At 37.8% G+C, this 17778-nt stretch overlaps 2 protein-coding genes across 11 annotated transcripts in view; one reads left to right on the top strand and one right to left on the bottom strand.

Annotated features, from left to right (window-relative positions):
• The first annotated feature begins 13 nt into the window (after positions 1-13).
• Positions 14-8024, top strand: SCRN3 (secernin 3). 2 transcript variants are annotated; one of them, XM_035567727.2, is made up of 7 exons: positions 14-217; positions 371-552; positions 1334-1533; positions 2202-2414; positions 4922-5084; positions 5442-5622; positions 7130-8024. In XM_035567727.2, exons 1-7 carry the CDS (start codon positions 50-52, stop codon positions 7283-7285), a joined length of 1263 nt encoding a protein of 420 aa, XP_035423620.1. In that variant the 5' UTR covers positions 14-49; the 3' UTR covers positions 7286-8024. The 2 variants fall into 2 exon arrangements, with proteins under 2 accessions (XP_035423620.1, XP_035423610.1); XM_035567717.2 differs by having other exon boundaries at positions 23-217; positions 2199-2414.
• Positions 6679-17778, bottom strand: part of GPR155 (G protein-coupled receptor 155) — a 42452-nt gene continuing 31352 nt past the window's right edge. For 3 of the 9 annotated variants that reach the window (XM_035567705.2, XM_035567695.2, XM_035567670.2), the window contains exons 13-16: positions 17017-17112; positions 15975-16039; positions 14961-15098; positions 10782-12810 (exon numbers count right to left, since the gene is read on the bottom strand). In XM_035567705.2, coding sequence (XP_035423598.1) covers positions 12588-12810; positions 14961-15098; positions 15975-16039; positions 17017-17112 — 522 coding nt within the window. In that variant the 3' untranslated portion in view covers positions 10782-12587. Of the gene's footprint in view, positions 6819-8977; positions 9109-9145; positions 12864-13444; positions 13483-14960; positions 15099-15974; positions 16040-17016; positions 17113-17778 lie in introns of those variants that run through there. The other 6 variants (XR_004781872.2, XR_007708525.1, XR_004781873.2 and 3 more) reach the window with 6 other exon arrangements.

Genomic DNA, 17778 nt, shown 5'->3' with positions numbered 1-17778 from the left:
TCCCCCCCCCCGCCCCGCCCCGCCCCGCCCCGACCGCAGAGGCAGCGCCATGGCCGCCCGCCCGCCGCCCCGCTCCTGCGACACGTTCGTGGCGCTGCCGCCCGCCGCGGCCGGGGGCCGGGTGGTGTTCGGCAAGAACTCGGACCGGCCGCGGGACGAGGTGCAGGAGGTGCTGCACTGCCCCGCCGCACGGCACCCGCCCGGCGCCGCGCTGCAGGTGAGCCCCTCCGGGGACCGGCCTTACTCCAATTCACGCGTATGGTCTAAGCGTCTAGCTCCATTAGCCGGCAATTAGCCGCTTGGTTACGGGGAGACGCTCTCCCAAAGGTGACGCGAGCCGTAACTTGTTCTGCGCTCCGGGTCGTTGCAGTGCACCTACATCGAAATCGAGCAGGTTCAGCACACCTACGCCGTCGTCCTGAGCCGTCCCTCCTGGCTCTGGGGAGCAGAAATGGGCGCTAACGAACACGGGGTGTGCATCGGGAACGAGGCCGTGTGGGGCAGAGAGGAAGTCTGCGACGATGAAGCTCTCCTAGGCATGGATCTCGTAAGGTCTGCACAGACTGTGCTGGTAAATGGCACCCAGTCTGGAATTTAACTTTAAAGCGCTCCTCTTGAGTTCTATAAGGAAATACCTGCTTTCACTTTCAGGACGCATGGCCAGCCCTGGTTAAAATAAGTATTTCCTGGCACAGCAGGTAGCTCTGCCAGGAGCTGGGAGTCTGAGAGAGGTGTCACGCACCAGAACAGAATCTGTCAAGGAAGCTATCACGCTTCTTTCTTCTCTACAAAGCATATGCTAAACTGAGACAAGACTCTTGAAAGCACAGCTGAACTTCAGGAATTAGTGTTTGGGCTGTTTAAAAGTACAGGGTCTGTCCTAGGGTCTGTTCTCATTTCCTATTTTCCCCATCTTTCACACATGTATTACTAAGTTTCACTCATAGCCATACATCTCTTTGTAAACAATGATAATTTCTTTTGCATGTGTTACTGGGGGCCAGTGTAACTCTCATTAACCTGCAGCAGGCAGTTAGCTCTTCTTTGTACTGTTTTGCCCTAGAGCAATACCCACTTAAGACTCAGAGGCACTTCCTAAGAGCCCTCTGCCTACCATTCTGAATTTCCTTTTGGTTGTTTGTCCCCACATCAAGAACGCAGAAGACCCGCTCCAAACAAGCACTTTAAGTGACTTGCTCCTCGCTCTCTCATCAGAGCCTACAGGCATCAGGTGCACATAAAAACAGCATTCCAATTCAATTTGAATATTCATGCTGAATAAATAATATTTAAAGCTTATGGTTCCAAAGATAACATCTTCCTTTTGTTTTAGGCTTGGACTCGAGAGAGCGGACACGGCTGAAAAGGCTCTTAGTGTCATAGTTGATTTGCTAGAAAAATATGGACAGGGAGGAAACTGTATGGAGAGCCACATGGCTTTTACATACCATAACAGTTTTCTGATAGCTGACAGAAAGGAAGCCTGGGTGCTGGAGACATCAGGAAAACACTGGGCAGCAGAAAAAGTAGAAGGTATGGACGACACTCTTTAAGTATTTTGAATGCAGTGACAATTGCCAAATCTCCAATTTTCATTTACCATTTCATTAAGGCATGAAACTAGCTGCCAGATATATACATGTATCTGTAAGCAACAAGAGTTGCATCCTAGAGTAGCAGGGTGACAGAGGAGCTGAGCCACACAGGAGGCCTTTTCAGAGTCAGAGATGACCACTTCTGCACTTGGAAAACAGAGGACAGCAAGAAGGTCAGGATGAGATGTATGGTCTTAAAGATGATGGTAATCAATTACAATTTCATTTTGTGACAGGGTGATACTGACAAGTTTGGTGCATTGGGTCCTGAACTGGTTGATTCTTCCAGTGGACTTACAAGGATGAGCTATGTCTTTGGAGGTGTAAGAGGAAGAATGTAAAGATAGGAATAATCAGGACAGAACCTGAAATATGATGGTGGCAGTAGAAGTAAATGACTCAGAACTGAGGTAGCAGCAGAATTTCAATCAAGATGCATGCAGCCAGGGAAAGAGTGCAAAAAATAAACCACATTATTGCACAGATCGTGTAGGAAACTCTTCAACGCATCATTTGCTTCAGTAAGCTGCTAAGCTAAATGTAAACAAAGTGCTTGGAAAAAGCATTTGGTGTATTAAAATAATTCTTTCTTCAACTTCCAAGCAGGAGGTGTACGGAATATTTCCAACCAGCTCTCTATCACAACCAAGATTGACAGACAACATCCGGAGCTGAAGGAATATGCCAAAAGCAAGGGCTGGTGGGATGGGGAAAAGGAATTTGATTTTGCTGCCACATATTCTTATGTAAATACTGCCAGAATGACTACATCCAGGGGCCGCTATTGTGAAGGCTACAAACTTCTGAACAAACACAAAGGTATCATCTTTGTTGTTTTTTTTTTTTTTTAAAGAGATGCAAAGTCTTTAGTGAGCTACATTAATTTAAATCATAAGTGATTAAACATCTGATGTGGACGATTTGGTGAACCAGAACTTCTTAGAACAACTTTTTCCTTAAAGGAGAAACCCTGAACTTTGGAGTCTTCTATTTTTGCCAATTTGGTGATGAGGAAAAATTAAGTCAAGGGTCCGTTATCAAACACATACAACTACAGTGACAATACTGAGAGGTCACATTATGACCATACTGCTAAGTAGTCCATAAGCCCTGCTCTGAAGCATTTTGATAGGCTATGTATTATTACTGTACCTGTATTTACAGGTGGAGGCTAAAAGAGACTCCTGTTGGTTGGCAGCCACAAACAGCCCTGTGAACAACTTTAATCTGGTCCTATTCATACAGTCCTAAGACGTTGGCACAGTGTTCACACACACATCTTGCATTTTTTAAATTGTTTTTTAAAACTTTGTGGTTTCACTGTAACTGCTACAGCAACCTTATGCACTCTAATGAAACACTGAGAGCAGAATAAAATTTTCTGTATTGTAAGCAGGTTCTCCTTATTGCTCATTTTTTTTTCATACCTGTATAGAGAGAAGCTATTACTTCCAACTGCTTTTTGATGCATCCGTATTCACTTGCTCATTTGAAATAATTAATCTGAACCAAAATAACATTGCACCCCTGTGTTTTTTTTATTTGGCTGAGCTCTGCCAAGCCAAGTTTAGCATTTAGTTCATGCGTCAGAATGAATTACCTTTTCCTGTCCTGCTCTAGTGATCATGTAAATCCTGCATTCATTTTGGGAATTGCAGGTTCTGAATACTGAAAGCATTTTCATAATACCTGTATTTACCTGTATGATGATAATGCTGAGATTCTATCAGGGTTTTCATTCTAAATCCCCATTTTCAGGCATTTACCTGAACCATTTTAACAATCACACTTGGTGTTCAGGTTATCAGCCTCATATGGTTTCAGTTTTGTTGAGATTTATTTTGAAATAGGTGCCTTAACTAAAAGCTATTTAGTTTAGAGTAGCAGTAAAATCGCTGGTTTCTTAATCTACCCTTCCCAGCTTTTTCACTTAGTGGCATTAAAGTTTTTCTCCAGGCTCTCTACCACATGAACACCATTTTTAGATAAACATTCTTTACATTTCAAAATATAAGGAATGTATTTCAGGAATATAAAGTAAAAAAAATCTAACGGAAAATATGTAATACTATCTTTTCTGCTGGACGAGTTGCCAACTTGCAGCTCACAAACTGACTGCTGCTGCTTAATTTCTTCAATTTATCTAGCATGCTGATTTTTTGAATTCTGACTGGCCCAGGCAACTGTGGGAATAGTTAAGTGTGTGTCCTTGCTGAAATGGAGCATTTCCTAGCATGCCTGTCTACAGGCAATTCCGATTGTGTATTAAAGAAAAAAAAAAAGGAACATCTGACTTAGCAGTAGTATATTCTAAGAACAAACAGCTAGGCAATTAAAAAAAAAATGCAGCTAGAACTTCACTGAGGCAACAACAAAAAATAAAATGTAGATGATACCTTCAAGCAGAAGGAAAAAATAGTGAATTAACTAGTCTTTTTCCACTCTACACATATGTTCAATTGGTACACCAAATCTGAAAAGAAAACTACTGCAAGTACTGCCTGTTAGAATATTGGATTGCTTAGTGATACTGTACTACACCAGCGTTTAAGCTCTGGTGTACAGCGCACACAAACAGCAACAGCATTTGAAGGCCAGATGCAGAGTGGAAGGGGTTCTGTTTCACCTCACTGAGATGAAAGAGTTACTGTCATAAAGACGTTATACCTCACATAGGTAATTAAGTCTTCTTTGCAAATGGATGTACTATTTTAGTTTCTGTTGATTCTGGGTTTAAGTTACTCCAGTGCATCATTTCAACTGTCAACTTGTAGCCTAAGGGCTTTGGAAGGTCAGATGTTAAAACCAAACCAAAAAGACAGTCTTGGTGTTTCATTTTCAAAAGAACATACAAAATCCACGCACAGTTATTATTTTTTATATTTTCAAAGCAGCCAAGTGGTATCAACTGTGTACAAATACCAATAACTAATGTGACTATTTGTCTTCTCAACTCCCACATAGTACTTAGAAAGTTCAGCCTTTAATCTAAGCTACTAATTTGCACCTGAAAAGTTACTGTGTGAATGACTATTTGCTAGCCATATGTATCTTACCCTTCTGGGAAACGTCACCCTCCTCTCCCTGATCATAAATGTTATAGCTCATTATCACCTACCATTTGAAATAAATTATTGGGGAAAACAACGATATTTTAAAGTGTATTACGTATTAAAGTATAGTGTTGGGATTTTTTTTATTTGCCAATACAAATTAAAATTGACATTGCCTACTGAAGGTAAAAGCAGCCAGTTGTAGAAAACATGCCATTTAGTTGATAGTATAAATAGAGCTTTGTGTAAGTAATTATTTTGTATCTGAAATAGGCTCTATCACTCCTGAAACAATGATGGAAATTCTTCGTGACAAAGAGAGTGGCATTAATATGGAAGGCGGTTTTATGACAACTGGAAGCATGGTGTCTGTACTGCCTCAGGAGCCTAATCTGCCTTGTATTCACTTCTTTACAGGAACTCCAGACCCTGCAAGGTGATGTAGTAACAACCCATTATGATAAAAAGCTGCAAGTATCTAAATGAAAAGTATTGCAGTTTATCTAACTACATTCCTTTTTGATTTGGATGGTTTTTGAAAGAAATCAAAAAGTAGGGTGAAAGTAATGCTCATGTACATTTTAATGCCATCTACCAACTTACTTACTTAGTGGAACACTGCTATGACACTGACTTAAAAACACATTTGGATTTTTTTTTAAAAGACTTCTTCCTTGAGAGAAGGAAGTAGAAGTATGGGGAAAAATACAGCAATCTACTGACTTTTTTTTTTTTTTTTTTTTTTATCAAAACTGTATCAGTGAAGGATCTCTGTTTTATTTTCTCTTTCTAGGTCTGTATTCAAGCCTTTCATTTTTGTGCCCGATGTTACTCAGTTATTAAAAACCACCTCCCCTACATTTGGTCATGATGATCCAGTTAAGAAGCAACCACGTTTTCAGAGTAAGCCAGATCGAAGACATGAGCTCTATAAAAAACATGAAAGTGCTGCTGTAGCTATGGAAGCCATGAAGGTATGTTGATTAAATTAGATTTCAATGCAAGCAGGTGGTTTATATAAGCTCCTTACTCACATTTTGTTAATGTGATACCACTTAATGGCCTTTGATGGATAGTAAAGAACATTGTAATGCACCAGAAGCCAATCATCTTGGCATCTGGCAGGCATGTGCTTCTAACACAAAAAACTAAAACTAGCACTTAGTTGTCTGGGGCTAGGCCTGGGTGTACAGCTATTTGTACTGCTTATCTTGCAAAGAAAGAAGCAGGCCACAAACTAGTCAGATAACAAGGAAGTGGTTGAGCAGCTGCAGGAAAATATATTAGCTCCTGATAAGAGTATTCAGAACTCTTCAGGACCCTAGTATGGGGCAGTAAGGAGATCCTGTCCTTTACCATTGCTTGGTGTGGCTAGACCCGCTCAGGTACACCACATGATGTCAGACAAGCTTAGGAGCAAAACCTGAACTTTGCATTTTACTTAGTTTCTGTAAGTGCCCCAGGTTGATTTAATATAATGGCATTTTTGCACCAAATTCCAACTAATCCTAGTGAGTGCATTAGATACTATGGTATGTCAGTTCTGGGGTTAGAGGGTAATGAGACATTCTTCCCCCTACCACAATAAACAATGGAAATAGCTTTTTCTTTGAATAGTTGATTTGTCCTCACCCACACCAACTTCAACTCCTGTTGTAAAGCCAGTTCTTCTAGTTATGTATTGACACAGAATCTTCTAACTTCTGCTTCTTCCCCCCCAACACTTATTCTCTCTTCTTCCCCCAGTGCTAGTTTCTTCCTGTCCTCCCCAAATTAGCATCTCGCTGATGACCTTGACAGTACATTCACTAGTACATCTTTTCAGGATACTGACAGCACCAGATAGTACCAAATACTAAAACTGGATAGAATTTGGAAACATGTTTAAAGCACCTAAGTTGTATGTAGCTCTGTGACAATAGTTACAGTTATGTAGACCCTAATTTTGCTGACCTAAATGGCAGTATGGAGGTAGCACTATAGAAATCTGAAATACATAAGTTACTGTGAAGCAGCCAAAACAACACAGCGTGAAGCAGTTCACATTGAGGAACTTCTATGTGTAGAAGACACCAGGAAAGGAGAGATCACAAAGATAGCTGGGCACAAAGTTAAAACAGGGAGGTACTTACCTGTAACAACAGCGTCTCCTGTTTACACAGCTAACATTCTAAAAAAACAGACATGAAATTTAAGTGGGCTTGCTAACATAAACACCTGGAGCAGCTCCCCTGCTGCCCCCCCCCCCCATTTTTTTTTTTCATTCCATCAAAGGATGTAGGGAGATGGAACAAGTGCTAGATATTAGAAAAGAAGCACCGATCTAAGAAAATCTACCATGGTGCTAACTTCTACAAACACAAACTTGTACCCTAGAAACAATTACAGAGTTAAATAAGGACAGTACAAGAGCATTTTGTTACGGTGAACACTACATATTTTGTATAGCTTGTGGTGAAATACAGACATTTCTTTTTGCAGGGCAAAGGAAAAGAGATGCTGCAAAAGATACAGATGCTGGAGAAAAGTAAGATAAGCGAAATGGAATCAATCCTGCAAAACGGATGTCTTGACACTAACCAAGTGGTTAACCTTTTTTCACAGTGTGTAGAAGAAGAACTCAAAATATATAGTTAAAACTACGATTTGAATGAATGGATTATAATTTGTTGTTATGGTTAACTCTTCTAATGGAGTGGCTATATAGATTACCTCTTATTTTCAATATACCAGTTACTTAGTATGGACAGTTTTAAAGCTGCAGATCTCTATTCAGGCCAAACAGCTTTTGGTTGTAGGAAGCAAGTCTGAAAAGGGTCTTCAGAGCTGGCAGTACCTCTGTAAGTGGCAAAAAACTGACAGCAGAGATTGATTCGCCAACAACCTGATATGCAATTAGAATTCAAATAGCTTGACTAAGTTGCAGAACAACCCCATCTGTGGATGAAGAACACCAATGTAGCTACACACATGTAGCTTTTATAGTCAAGATAATCATTGCAGCAGAATTTCCTACTGCCTGAATTAAAATGGCCAGGCTAGAGGCTTTTCTAAAATGTAGGAAAATATTGCTTTTACTGAATTAAAAGGAACGTGATATGCAAGTCAAGTGAGATTGATATTCAGCTGTTTGATAAATGCTTTCTAAGGTATGTTTCATATATGAACTTTCTACTCCTTTAATGTGAAATAAGGCTAAGAGCTTAAGGTCTTAGATTAAACCCAAATCAATTACAGTTTTACCATAATTTGTTGTGAAATCTGATTATACGGGATTCAACAATGTTAGTGTCTAGCAAGTTACCACACAGTTATTTATTTACATACAACCTGATCATTGTAAATTAATTCTTCAATACACGTTATACCACTGTGAGGAAGTTTTCAAATGCTTCTTGATTTTTTATTTTATTTTTTTTAAATCAGGCAACTAAAAAGGAAGAAGTCAGGGTACACGAGTATATACTTGCACTCAGCAGAGCACTTAAAAAGACTCTTCAAAATTTTTCCACTTCATATAAGCCATTTTAACCGTATCTTGTTTTACCAAAATTGGTAGACTTAAGGAGTTGATTTAAATAAGCTTTTTGCCCTGCCAGGAGCAATTCCTTGCCAGTCCTGCTTAAAAGTAGTGATCAAGATGTGTCACTACTTTATTATCCATGGCAAGGGACAAACACAGCAAACAAAGAAGTAAGATTCTGACTTGACTATGCGATCAAGCAGGATAAAAAGTGTAACTGGATGAAAAAAACAGCACTTCTGCAACCCTTCAGGAGAGAACATGTAACATGAAGTGGAGCATTGAGGCTGCAGTGGTAATATGTGACAAGATACAACATACCCCCCCCCCCCCGACCACAGAAAGACCATTCTTTGATGAATGCTTTATATTTTGTCAAGATTCTAGAGTCATCTCATCTCAGATGCAAAAGATGGGGCTACACGTAGACAGTTTTCTCATTTTGCAAGCCATTCTATATTCCCACTGGAAAAAAATTAGGCAAATAGAAGAAATACACTTAAAATGAAGTTTGCTGAATGCTGCAGAATGAGTAAGATGAAGAGACTGATAAAATTTGTACTTGATCTAACAATGAAAGTATTTGGATCCACACCAAAAACCTATTGGGTCGGCAAAAGTTCTTGAACTTCCTAATTCTAGAGATCGTATATGTACCAAGTGGCAGCAGCAAGTAAGACCTATGAAAGTAAGCGCAAGTCAATTGTGAACCTTCTGTGCTTGTGTTGCCAACAAAATTTGTTAGAAAAATCACTGGTATGATGGATGTTTGTGAACTGGATGGTATATTTAATAAAAGTTTGCTGTATTTACCTGTTTTCTTTGGATGTCTGTATTTGACAATTCTTTGCATCAGTGTCCTGTTTTGTATCATCAGTTCTTCCACAATAGCTCCTTGATAACTTCAGAGAAGCAATAAATGCCAGGTAAAACGGTGCTGGAAACCAAGGTACAAGTCAAGTTTACAGGCAGTGTAGCAGAACGAGACAGACAATTTTATGTGACGCTGCAAATAAAGTAAAGTTATAGAAGAATGGAAGTAGTGAAGGTTGTGGTACAGGCCTTTAAGTGAACTTTTTGGCCATCTAATTACAGGGCGTCAATTAACCAGGCCACCAGGTTAGGCATAATGGTCAAGCTCTAATATAGGTAGACATAGTCCAGCTATTCCTCTGGTTTTGGTGTTGTCTTTCATTTATTCGTCTACAGGACACACAGTAAAAACAATGTGTTTTCAGATAGATCAAGGCATGGATGACAGAGTACAGTATATTTTGGTACCTTTCTTCCTGGGATTTCATCCTCCTAGAACACATGCAGTGCAAAACACAAAACAAGGATGAGACCAGGATGAGAAGCTATACCTCCCTCCCACAACCATCCATTTAAAAAAAAAAACAACAACAATCAGAATGTCCTCTAGAGGGCAAACTTTGCACGTATTTCATCTAAATTATTATTTATTTATTTATATCTAGAGCTTTATGAAGGATCATTATTTAAGAAAAAAACAAAAACCTGCTACCTAAAAATTTTGTGTTTAATATCTACCCCTGTCCATTATTGTAAATATTTTGAAATTAATGCTAGAAAAAAAGATCCTATGTTTCATTGGAGATCCCCCTGGACTTACTCTCTTGTTCAGTGAATGTTTTCACAGAATTAGAGCTTTCAAGTTAACCGCTATTTATCCCAAACTAATCAACCTTCAAAATAGAAGAACTTATTGCACCACTGGCCACATCTTTAAAGCAAAGCTACTTCTAACCACCAAAAATTCACACATCAGTAAATAAAGTATCAACATACACGGGATTATCAACTATTTCAAAGCTTACTGGTGCTCCTTAGTTGTCAGATACGAGTCAGATAACTTTCTAATGTTATTCAAAGTCTATTCTTAGTTTCCAAAAGTACCCAGTGATTTAGGAATAGATTAGTTTGTTCCATATTTGATTGATAGATTCTTTAGTCTATTCATTAACTATCATAAATGCTCATAAGACTAACAGGTATGATATCAGCAGTGTTGTAACAGTTAATCTCACCATATTTTTTGCCAGTTGTTAATAAAAGATGTTCTCTACATTGGATTTTTGAAAGGGAGCTTTCTCTAAGCAGATGTTTTGAACCGTTTCTTACTTAAGACAGGTACGTTGTGATCAAATGTAGGGAATATTAGAGCCATTATAAAAAGGGAGGCCAGGGCAAGGACTTTAGCGATGAAAATGACAAAAGAGATGAGCGCGAGAACAATGACTCTGTTTTGGAGCATAAAACTGAACTAAGAACAACTTTTTCAACAGCTGAAGGATCTTCAAAAATAAATATTTGGTAAGGAGAGGTTAATGCAAAACATTCCTGAAGATCTGAATTAGCTCCTTGCTGGTATAAGTAGCAGGCAGGCTGTTAGAAGATAACTGGTGGGCATCCATTAACAAATCCTCTACATACTTAAAAAAGCATCAAGAATGGATTTAAGATATAGCAAAATTTGAAATCCAAGAGCAACTTTAACAAACTTCTCAGACATATTTCTTATAAAACTTGACACACACATGTAACCCTCCCACTTCTTGTATCACACCAAAACTCAGAACTCTGAAATCAAATAATAGATTTATTGATAAGTTACAGTATTTAGAAGCCAGACATACTCACAGCTTCTACTCTTAAGCCACGTATATTTAATTATTCCAAAATATCTGATGTAGCTGTCTTCAGCAATTGTAATGGAAATAAGCTATCATTTTCTTTGTGGCCGCAGCCTGATACAAATATCAATTATTTTGTTGTTGGAAAACATTAAAGTGTCAGCTTGTATAGTATACATACGTAGCTATGTTTCAGTGCAGACTGCAGATGTGCAATAAGACTGACAGTAAAAAGAATTATTTTTCCAATATAAGTCTTGCATGGAGTCATAGCTACCATAAAATGACTGTTTCCTGAACAGCAGTTTATGCTGCTAAAATCAGTTTTAATTCTTAATACAAAGTAGACGCATAAGTAGTTGTAATAAAATCTATGTATTTAAAAAAAAACAACACTTTTTTAAAAAAGAAGGATGAGAAGAGTTGTTCAAATGCTTGACTGTTCCAGATAAGCAATTTTTTCCCCCAAATACCTGTGTTCTTTCCCTTCATTAGGTAATATTTTACAAAGACAAACAAATGCCATTCTTACAATTTAGAAGGGCAGCGTAATGGCTGTCAGATACTATGGTTTGTCTTCAACTTTTTCAAAAGTATGCTGGCGGATGTAGGGATTCTCAGATTGTGCTTTCAGTGCACAGAACACTGAATGACACTGATGTCACAGAGGGATACGGAGACTTACTAGGAAACTTTGTTACATACCCCAATAACAACATTTTAAAGGTCTTTAGTTTTTCTAAAGCCCAGCTTTGATGTTCTGTTACAACTGTTTATAGAATAGATTTAGAAGTCATTGCATGTCATTTAGAAGTTTTGTAATTTGATACAATTTTTGGTTGTAACTTGCACAGGTATCCAGGGCTTCCATAACTTCTTTCTTTGAGGCTTGCACTTCTGAATTAAAATGGAAAGGCTTATTTCAGAAGGTAAAACTCAAATCTTGACAAAGCTGTTAGTACTGCCAAAAGGCAAAACTTCAGAACCAATTGTTTAGATATATAAAATCCATTATATTGCTTCCTAGTATGTGAAGTGATGGTTATTATTATTATTTATTTTTATATATAAGTTTTCATGGTATTTTTGTGCAAAACCTTTTTTCCCCCCACTATTTCCTCAGCGTTAATCCTCTTACATCGTAATCATCTTCACAACAATTCTACTATCATGAGTGGAGGACTTTATCTTTAAGGGAGAAACAAACTGCCTCATCCAAGGTAAAAAACAGCCAGAAAAAAAAATCTGGTGTTAGACAAGAGTATACAGTAGTAAAAACTGGGGTATGACAGAAAAAAAATCCTATTTCTGTGAAGTCAGTGGGAAGCCTGACCTTAAATCACACTGAAATACTGAAAACAAATGGCAACATAAAATATTCCTCTCATTCACGTGTTTTGTTTTTTTTTCCCCCTGATTGTGGAACCAGTCACTAAAGCTGCTGTTACAGTGCAGGTATAAAAACATCAGTGACACACATAATTTTACTGTTTGTTTTGCTGAAAATGGAGAAAATGCTCTAAATCCAGAGTACCTTGTTTTATTCTAGCTGCATTCTGGTTCAAACACTCACTGAGAGTATCACTTGCTACTATTTTCTTCAGAATAGACACAAGTAGAACCACATTTTGTAACTTCGCAAGAGAGCGTGACACAACTCCCTAGAAGCCCTGAGAAAGGGACACTTCCAAGTGCGGTGGCAAATGCAGAGGAGATGGTCACGTTTACCCCCACCTGCCCGTCCTCTGTCTACATGCTCAGGTCATTGGCTCTCAGCTGTAGTTGATCTCTTAGGAATAAAGCGGTAATACAAATATTCATCCCGAAATTCAAATTCATTCGTAATGTGCTGGATGACACCTCCTTTCATCAGTCTGTCTCCATACATCACAGCTTCACCACGGTCAGAGGCAAGGCCAACTTGGATGAGCCAGTTCACCAGGTCACAGCCAAAGAAGATGCCAGTGGAGATCTTTGCACCACACCTGTATGTCAAAGGAATGATTCACCCACATGTTCTGTAAATCTGGTATCACCACTGCACGATGGAAAAGGCAAGGAAAAATAGCAGGAAACAAGGAAAGACATCATGATAGTTAAGAGCATGTTAGCAGAGAATTTGCAAGTTTTGCATTTTAGGGACATGCCAACGTTCACTACCTTTTCCTACAGACAATTCAATGAGAAGCAAAATTTACGTACTGTTATTTTAGGTCTCTGCAAATAAACTTCAATGAACACAAGCAGCAGCTTTCCTACAAACACACACAATGCGAGTCTATTTATTGGATACTTACTTCCCATGTACTCATTAGCATGACCATTTCTGCAACTAAATATGATTTGAGTGCTGAGTGCCTGCAGCAGCAGGACCTCAATCTGAACTTTAATGCTGTTTTATAATTTCTCTACAGCTTTAAGCAGACATTAACTACTTACATATATTATAAACAAAAGCCATTTAACTTGCATATCTGGTTAAATATTTATTACAACAGGCAGTACTAAGAATAAATGAAACGTTTAGAAGAGGACTAAACTAACTTTCTTTTACATATTTATGAAGCAATTCCATTAGCATCTAGCTAGCTGCAGTAAAAATACCATTCAGAAATTTACCTGCAGCAATGAATGTTTCTGCTTATCTGACATCTGCTCTATGGAAACCAAGCACAGGGTTTTTGAAGATGATTAATAAATATACAAGTTAAAAAAATAGAGAAAAAATGTGTTTTTCTGTTTTTTTTTTTTCCTAAGATAAAAGCAGCAGTAACATAGAGCATGTGTTAATATCTTAGCAGAGAAATAAAAACGAAAATAAAAATCCATGATTGCAAGGTCTCAGTTACAGCATATTTAAATTGAAGAGGATAGAATCAAGTTAGATGAATATAATAAATACTTTGTTTTAAACCACAAGGAGAAATAAGACATGAAGCTAGTTCTGCACAAACATAATATTATAACAAGAAAGCAATGAATGTCAGATTTTGATGTATTCTCAGATGATATATAATTAAACAAACAAACAGCACTAAAAACAACCAAACGAACAGCCTAAAGCCCAAGAAACTACAAAAACAGCAGAAGCACAGGAAACACAGCTATAAAACCTGTCCTATTCTAAAACATTTTCTGATACTTCTTTTTTGTTTGACAAGTCTTTGAACTGCCATAGTTCATTTTTTCCTAAATTAGCGAGGTTCCCTGAATTTATTTCTTACGGAACATTACTGATTTCTGGGGAGACTGAATGAAATCATGATCCAAAATAGCCAGTGCTGCCAAAAAGTAGTTCTGGACTGTGGTCTGAGTTTATCTGACCATTTAAAGAACTTCCCCCCCAAAACTAGTCCTACTTGAAAGTTCCCATAGCATGAAAAATGAAAGTGTCTTGTTCAAACAATTCTTCCCATTTCATACAGTAAACATACAAAGGCAGACAGAATCTTTTTCTTGTTCCGGCTTTTTCTGTTGGCACTTCTCATCTACCTCCAAATACCTGAATACATAGTCTTCAATTCAGGTATCATAATTTGTGTCTGCAAGCTTTGGCGATCTCATAAATTGAGAATCAGGTCTCATGAGAGGCATGAACAAAACAAATTGTATGAATTCAAAGACGTAAGTGTTCTAAAAACATTATGTCACATAGTGAGTGGCCTTTATTACAATGGTTTTGCCTCTTGCAATTTCTATTAGTAAACTCTCTAACATAAATACCAACACCTTCTTAATCACAAAACAAAACAAATGAAGCATCTGAAGTTTGACAAAAATTCATGGACATACACACTATTACAGGCATTGTCATATGCACTTCTTCAGAAAGATTTTGTCTCCTAAGCTCCTAGTAAATGAAAGAACTGGGGCCAAGTCTTCATGATATGTTACAAAACTTTTGATACTATAAAACCTAGATGGGATAACATGGTAATTTGTACCTCTATGTTTCTGTTTTAGACTAGAAATATTTTTCTAAATATTACTAAATTCTTAATCCTCACCTCAACATTTCAGTAAATATTCCACAACAGACACATCACCCAAAGAATGACTATATTGCATTTCATTATTTCCAAAAGGTGAGATATAACCTTTCATAACAGTTATATGTGCAGGATGAAAACCTTACCTTCTGCCTTTGACAATGCTTTTGACACAGTGATCTCTATGATAACGAACAAACTGTTGACAGGTCATCCTGATTTCCTCGGGTAGAGTGGGATCTGTATGCTCTGCTGCTTCTCTACCTCCCAAGAGAAATTCAAGTCTGCAGTGGGGGAGGGGGGGAGGGGAAGGACCAAAAAAACGTCAAACAAAGGCATTTTTAAGGAAACTGCAAAGAAGAAAGGTCTTCTAATTTCCAACCTAAGCCTCCCCTGGCACAGCTGGAGGCCATTTCCTCTAGTCCTATTGCTGGTTATCTGCGAGAAGAGGCCAACCCCCAGCTCGCCACAATTCCTTTTCAGGTAGCTGTAGAGAGCAATACGATCTCCCCTGAGCCTCCTCCAGACTAAACAACCTCAGTTCCCTCAGCTGCTCCTCATAGGACTTATGTTCCAGGCCCTTCACCAGCATATACTCATGCGCCTTTTGAACACTGAAAGGTTTTATGCTGGACTCAGGTAGAAGGACAGACAGAGAGTAGTTGGGAGCCAGCTTTAGCTGCTGGATTCACACTGCACCCAGAGAGCTGTAAGATAAATATTGCTTTGTACTCCTCTACAGTGAGGTACCAATGAAAATCTCCATTTGCACAAAGAACCTGTATGAGCTAACAGGACTTTAAAACAGTGATGACAGAATCTGTTTCAGTGCTCACATCTAAGTTATTTATCAGTTGAAATTATTTCTGAAGATCCATCACCTCAGTCTCCTAATCACATGCTTCACCATCATTAGACAAGGATTTTGTCTATAGGGAGACAGTGAGATTTTTGTCTGTGCGAGTGTCATTAGGGCAGCAGTAAAATCTGGTGAATAATGGTGAACTGCAATTAACTCACCACAACTGGGAACAAAAAGAAATTTGAAAAATAAAACAAATAGGAAATTGAATGCTATGGCACTAAACACTCACAGCCCCTTAAAAATGATTAGTGTTAATAATTAAGTTTATAGGCATAAATGTAAATTTTCTACTTACCTTCGCTTGAATGGCAGAATGATTAAATGCTTATCTAAGCCAAAAATACCAAAGGAAATGAAACCCTAGAGGAAAAATGCAAAAAAAAAAAAAGATAAAGCAAAAACGTTTGGTTTCTAAATAACTGAAAGAAAATGTTAAAAACTCATTACCAAAACACAAGTGAAAGGTATCTCTCTTCCCTAGACACTATTTAAAATTCATTTTGTTTCTGCTTTGATTTTTCATTTGGTCCTTAAAAAGACGGATTAACATATAACACTCTGTCAAAGAAACAGTTCAGTAAACCTAATGCTGTGACATGCCATCTGATAAACAAAATGTCAGTATCCTTACATAGCCAGTTATTTAAATCTGACTTTCCTTGACATTAGCAGAGAAATGACTTAACTGATTACAATTTACATGGTAGAATGCTCTCCTGTTAATTCATTTTTCTATACTGCTTTTGTATAAAAGCTAGTATATCGTTACTTGATACTGCACTGCTTCTCAGAGGCACACCTGTCCACTGATCTACAAAACATTACTCTGGTAAGTGTATTAATACTGCCTTGCTTTCACCTTCATAAATAACAAAGCTAACTTGTGTCAGTTTGCATGTGAAATAGACTATGTTCAGCTGGAACATTTATACATCTAATTGACAGGTATTAGTTAATGAAACCGAAGAGATAATCACTTAAAGCCTTATAGGTAAAGTATCCACGTAGCTATCTTGCACGTATTCAGTTATACTGGTGCAATTCTACAGAAGCTGGTGAAACTTTTTGGTACAAATAAGGCTAAAATCCTCCTCAGTCTCCATGGGCATTTGGCACTGCGTTGCTATTTGTACATTTGAAAGTGCGCATGCACATGAAACAATTTCATTATGATAAGAAAGCTATCAAAGGAAATGAAAAAGCTCAGAAAAAAAGGCTAAACAACATGAAGAACTGCTGTCTTCAGCATTACTTGAGGACTTCATCTTACAGTGCTTGTAATAGCATGAGTTGCAATGCTTATCAAAGTAATTTTCAGAATTAACGTTGATAACTACCTGACCAAAATTAAACACAGCACAAAAGAACTGCAATTCCACATATAGCCTTCCAGGCTCTTGGTTGAACAGCCACCATAAACAACTGGAAAGATTCTGTTAAGAGAACAAAAAACAACAATCAAACAATAAAACCACCAAGCCTGTTAAAAAAAAATAAAATCAGAAGTACTTTCTTAGTCTTTACATGGTAATAGATTCTTACAATATTCACTACCTTTATTCAACAAATAATTCAGATAAAAAGAGGGAATAAACACCTTAGAACATCATTTTAGTTAGGCTTAATAGATGAAAGAATAAAAAGAGCTCATATGTTTTTAAAGAAAATAATGGAAAACATACCAGTGTAGAGGTCCTGCCTCTTCACATGTTTACATAAGGAACTTGGTTTAAGCATACTTAGGTATTCAAGCTAACACAGACAATATTAGCCCAGACAGATTTGCAATATTTGTCTTTAGGCCTGTTGAGCCGAGTCCAGTACTTTCTAAATATTTTCTACATAGTTAAGATTGTGTTAAGCTGAAGCACATACCACTTCAGCTATTTTAGATGCTTGATAAAAGGAAAAAAAAAAAAAATTTAACCCCTTTGGGTGTAAAGGTTAATGAATTAGTATTATTTCATAGTATGTAAGTATTCATTCAGATACAACTAAAATAGAGGCCAAAATTTGGGAATTTGGGACACCTCTTTTACATAGAAGGTGTAAAATATATTGCAATGGAATATTTGATACAGGAAGTTCGAGAGGGAAAA

Source organism: Cygnus atratus, chromosome 6, assembly GCF_013377495.2.
Source record: "Cygnus atratus isolate AKBS03 ecotype Queensland, Australia chromosome 6, CAtr_DNAZoo_HiC_assembly, whole genome shotgun sequence".
NCBI classification, from domain to species: domain Eukaryota; kingdom Metazoa; phylum Chordata; class Aves; order Anseriformes; family Anatidae; genus Cygnus; species Cygnus atratus.
The sequence above is the reverse complement of the archived record's forward strand: the minus strand, read 5'-3'. Positions and strand labels throughout refer to the sequence as shown.